This window comes from Hydra vulgaris, chromosome 15 (assembly GCF_038396675.1).
Source record: "Hydra vulgaris chromosome 15, alternate assembly HydraT2T_AEP".
NCBI classification, from domain to species: domain Eukaryota; kingdom Metazoa; phylum Cnidaria; class Hydrozoa; order Anthoathecata; family Hydridae; genus Hydra; species Hydra vulgaris.
This window is the reverse complement of record NC_088934.1, coordinates 18,067,501-18,072,500: the sequence shown is the minus strand read 5'-3', so window position 1 is coordinate 18,072,500 and position 5,000 is coordinate 18,067,501. Positions and strand designations below refer to the sequence as shown.

The 5,000-nt window shown below is 21.3% G+C and overlaps 1 protein-coding gene across 1 annotated transcript in view; it reads right to left on the bottom strand.

Annotated features, from left to right (window-relative positions):
• Positions 1-5,000, bottom strand: part of LOC136092363 (uncharacterized) — a 122,596-nt gene that overhangs the window by 72,330 nt on the left and 45,266 nt on the right. Inside the window, exons 6-8 of the mRNA XM_065820429.1 lie at positions 2,104-2,266; positions 1,839-1,996; positions 1-44 (exon numbers count right to left, since the gene is read on the bottom strand). The exon at positions 1-44 is cut by the window's left edge and continues 340 nt beyond it. Coding sequence (XP_065676501.1) covers positions 1-44; positions 1,839-1,996; positions 2,104-2,266 — 365 coding nt within the window. The remainder of the gene's footprint in view (positions 45-1,838; positions 1,997-2,103; positions 2,267-5,000) is intronic.

Sequence of the window (5,000 nt, the reverse complement as noted above, 5' to 3'; positions counted from 1 at the left end):
TTTCAAGGCACTTTTCATGTCTGTTTCCAAATAAATATGAATACCTTTAAAAATATTTATAAAACAATTACTTTATTGAGAATACATTTCATTTAGAAATTTGACTGTTTAAACATTGAATTTAAATCGAAGACATAATTGGAGGCATAATTCACATAAAATAAAAAATAAAAATTTAAATTACAGTTTCCTTTTCTGATTTATTTTTTCTTTACAAAATAAAATAAATGTTTTCATGCAAAAGAAAACTATTTATTATAACATATTTAAACTTTTAATATTTCCATTAACTGAAAGTATTCTGGATGACAAAGCACGGTTCTGAAGTCAATAGTAATTAACCAGAGTTAAGTAAAACTTTTATAATTACAAAAGACAAAAAGATGAAAAACATGCATAAAACAACTTTTCATTTCTTACTTGGCCATTAGTATTATAATGCAATAAAAACATAAAAAGATGCCAAAAAATGGTTACATGCAAATCTTTTAATATGAAAATTTAAAGGTAACAGGTAAATTTTAAAATTTTTTTATAGTTAAATCTTAAAAACAGCTAAACATATAACAGCAAATTAAATATTCTTATAATAAATTTGCATTACATATGGCATTGTTTTTTCATTTATTTATCATAATAATTATTATTTTTATGCGTATATTTCATATATTATTTACATATATTAAGTCTACTTAAAATTTGTAAATGAGAAATAACTTAGAAATAGTGTATTATAATTAATACAATAAATTCAAAAACTTAAAGGGATAATATTTTTAATAAGGTTTTATGCGATATTTAAAATAAAACAACAACAACAACAAAAAAATTATAGTTTCATCAGCAAAAATGCTGAATTATTAAAAGAAATGGTGGCGGTTTTAATAAGAAGCTTGTCCATACAGCTTGTACAGTCAAAGCAGATAGAAAATATATTAAACTTACTTCAATGATCAGTAAAAACAATACAACAATTATGCAAAAAGAATAAAGATCTTTATAAATTGTAAATTAAAGACAAAGACCAGATGTTCCAATGGCAAACCTGCTTGAATCAAGACTGATCCGTTTTGTTTAAACCGGCAAAGATTGTGTGGTGTTTTTGATTGCATGATAAAGTTAGAATTGAGTAGAAGATATAATAACTTTGGAGATAAAACTTATTCCATGTTGTTTTACAATTATTATAATTTTAACAGCTACAAACCATTAAGCAAAAGCACTTAAGGCTTACTTTGCTTCGTTAAAAAAAGCAATTGTAGGACATCGCATTTTTTTAAATAGATTTATATCCAGATAAATTTATAAAAAAAGCTTTATTTTCTTATTTTATGCATAGCAAAACCTTTCTGTTATGTTTGGGTTAATAAGTCAAAAAAAGAACCAAAAAATTAAAATTGATTCTCAAAGAGCAAGATGATAGAATCAAGATGAGACATTAGAATTTTTTTTATTTTAAAACTCAAAGACCTTGTAAATAAGAAGGGTAAGAAGGGTAATTGGACAGTAGTTAAAGAGGTCAGATCAAAATTTTGATTTTTTAAAAATTGGATAACTTGAGCTTGCTAAATAATTTAAAAAGTATTGATAAAAGATGTTCTGGAAAAAACTTTTGTAAAACTGTGATATAAATGCATTCAGGATACAAGCTGTAAAAGAGTTTAAGAATGTATTTAGAAACTAACTTCTAATAAAAAATTTACCAATCTGAGAATAATGGCTCTTACCATTAGACAATATCTTTTTGCATCTACATTTTGCAATGATTAAAGCTATTTGTTCTCAAATATTATTAAAATAATTTTAAAGCATATCAATACTTAAAAATTAGGACATACCAGGTTCAACAGATTTTTGAACTTTTCCATTTAACTTAAAAAAATTTTCATATTCAATAAGATCGATTGATGTGTTGGACAAAGAAAGCGTTGCACTTTTAAGCAGTTCTTTTATAAAATCAGGTCCTTTATAACCAAATTTTGTTTTCAAATAATTTCTAAAAAAAGATTAAAAAATTAAAAATAAACACACACACAGAAGAAACAAGTAAAAATGAGTTTTAAATGACAAAAAAGCTTAAAACGCACAAAAATGAAATCTTACACAATATCTTTGATTTTATCAAGTTTTACCACAAGAGCAGCTGCAACTGGTTTTCCTTTAGTTTTATCAATAACTAGATTGATATCTAAATGTATTCCTTGTTTGTCATCATATGTAAATTCAGCAAACAACTGAAAGTGTTTGTCTATTGTATTGAAAAAACCTAAAAAATAAACCAGAAATATTTTATGATAAACAAAAAGTAAATATATAAAAATTACTTTGATCAGTTTTTAAAAAATAGGTTATTAGTTTGATCTATATTTTATTATTAGAAAAAAAATGAAAAATCAGTTTGATCTATTTTTTCTGAATAAAACAAATTAATTCTCTTATTATTTTCTTTCCAGAAATATAATATTGTAATAAATAAATCTAATTCTCCATTTAAGCAATAATTACTAAATATCTTTAAATAAACCAAATAAACTTAATAAACTGTGTTAATTGGAAGCTTTTTGATTTATTATTATTATTATTAGAAGCATTCATTTGACTTTTTTACTTGGTTCTTTTAAAACATTTGATTTTGTTCCTTTTTAATGAAAGTTTAAATTATATTTTATATATCATTTTGTTATGAGTTAAAATTTCATTGAAAAATTTAAATTATTTGTAAACTCTGACATCAATATTATAAAAGCAACCTCTGAAATTGCAATTCTATTTTGCAACAACCCAGCCACCACAAACACTTCTTTTTAGAATCTAAAATGTTAGCACCTTTTAGATGTCTAAATTCAGATAACTATAAGACACCTAATAGTAACCATCTTTGAGACAACAAATATGAGCTCATATTTGTCTCAAATATGGCTACAATTAGATTTCTTATATGAATTTAGACGTCTAAAAGGGGTTAACATTTAATATTCTAAAAAGACATCTAAAAGATGTGTTTGTGCTGGCTGGGAAGACACTAATTCTCTAACTAGTCACAAATCTAAAATATTATTTCCCAAAAAGAAAATTTTAATATTCCGATTTTCTTAAATTATGCCGCTTTTCATAATATATATATATATATATATATATTAAGAAAAGCGGCATAATTTAAGAAAATATATATATATATATATATATATATATATATACTATATATTATATATATATATATATATATATATATATATATATATATATATATATATAGTTATGAATATATATTCATATATATATATATATATATATATATATATATATATATATAAAATATATATATATATATATATATATATATATATATATATATATATATATATATATATATATATATATATATAGTTATGAATATATATTCATATATATATATATATATATATATATATATATTCATATATATACATATATATATATATATATATATATATATATATATATATGAATATACATATATATATATATATTATATATATATATATATATATATATATATATATATATATATATATATATATATATATACATATATATATATATATATATATATATATTATATACATATATATATATATATATATATATACATATATATATATATATATATATAAATTAGTAAAAAACACTTATCTAACTTTTATCTTCGACTTGAAGTTTCACCATTGCTGGATCATCAGGAAGAGTTCAGGAACTCTTCCTGATGATCCAGGAATGGTGAAACTTAAAGCAGAAGATAAAAGTTAGATAAGTGGTTTTTACTAATTTATTATTGCTCTGTTCTTTAAGAACATTGAGCACTCTATTTGTAAAATACACTAACATAATTTATATATATATATAAATATATATATATATAAAATATATATGTATATATATATATATATATATATATATATATATATTATATACATATATATATATATACATATATATATATATATATATATATATATATATATATATATATATATATATATATATATATATATATATATTTATAAATGTTTCGTGGTTATTAAGGTGCTCCAAGAAATCCTTATGTTCTTACCAAAGAACATCACAGAGGAATTTAACTAATAAATTCATGGCTCCTTTCTTATCATTATGGGACATAACACTAAGTAAAACTGAGAATTTTCAATAATTCAGTCAAAAATTTTGCTGTCTTGCAGTTTTTAAAATATTTGGCCCATCTTTCATGAGCCAGCAATTTTTAAAAAAATTGGTTTTCATCCATTACTAGGTGATTTTTTAAAAACATACATAAGTTAAAAAGAGCTGTGCTGTAACTATTTGGGGCCCTTTAAAAGTTTTTTTAACATTATTGAATTCATTTTTATTGGGTTTTGTTTAAAAAAAAATTTATACAAAGATTTTATAGATCAACTTTCTTATCCCTTTTGCTTGTAAATTCATGAACTTTATCATAGTAATCAATTATCCTGGCAGTTAAATTTTCTATCAACAGTATTGCTAATTGAATTAGCAATACTGTCAATAGAAAATGTAATATCAGGATTAAACCTGAATATTTCTCCTGTGACATTGTAGACTGTAGATACTTTTTAATTAATTTTAGTCTTGAAAATGATTGCTCACAATAAGCAATGGTATTGTTGAAATTATTCTTTATTATTAAGTATTATTTATATGATGTGTACATTTAAATATAATTCTTCCAAATTCCTTTCAAAAATGAATTCTAAATTCTCTAAAATAGTATAATTATCTTCTAAAAAATATCTTAAAATAACAAGTTCATTTTTAAGTTCCACATTTTCATCATCATCTTTGAAGTTTTGAATTCATTTGTATTAACAGTTTTTAGGTTTTTATCATCGAAAAAAAAAATGAAAACTTGATTTAAAGAATTATATGATTCAAATCATTCTTGTAATGAACCTTTTTGCTATATCGATAAGTTTATTAAAATAAGATTGTTTAAATTTATTATCAGT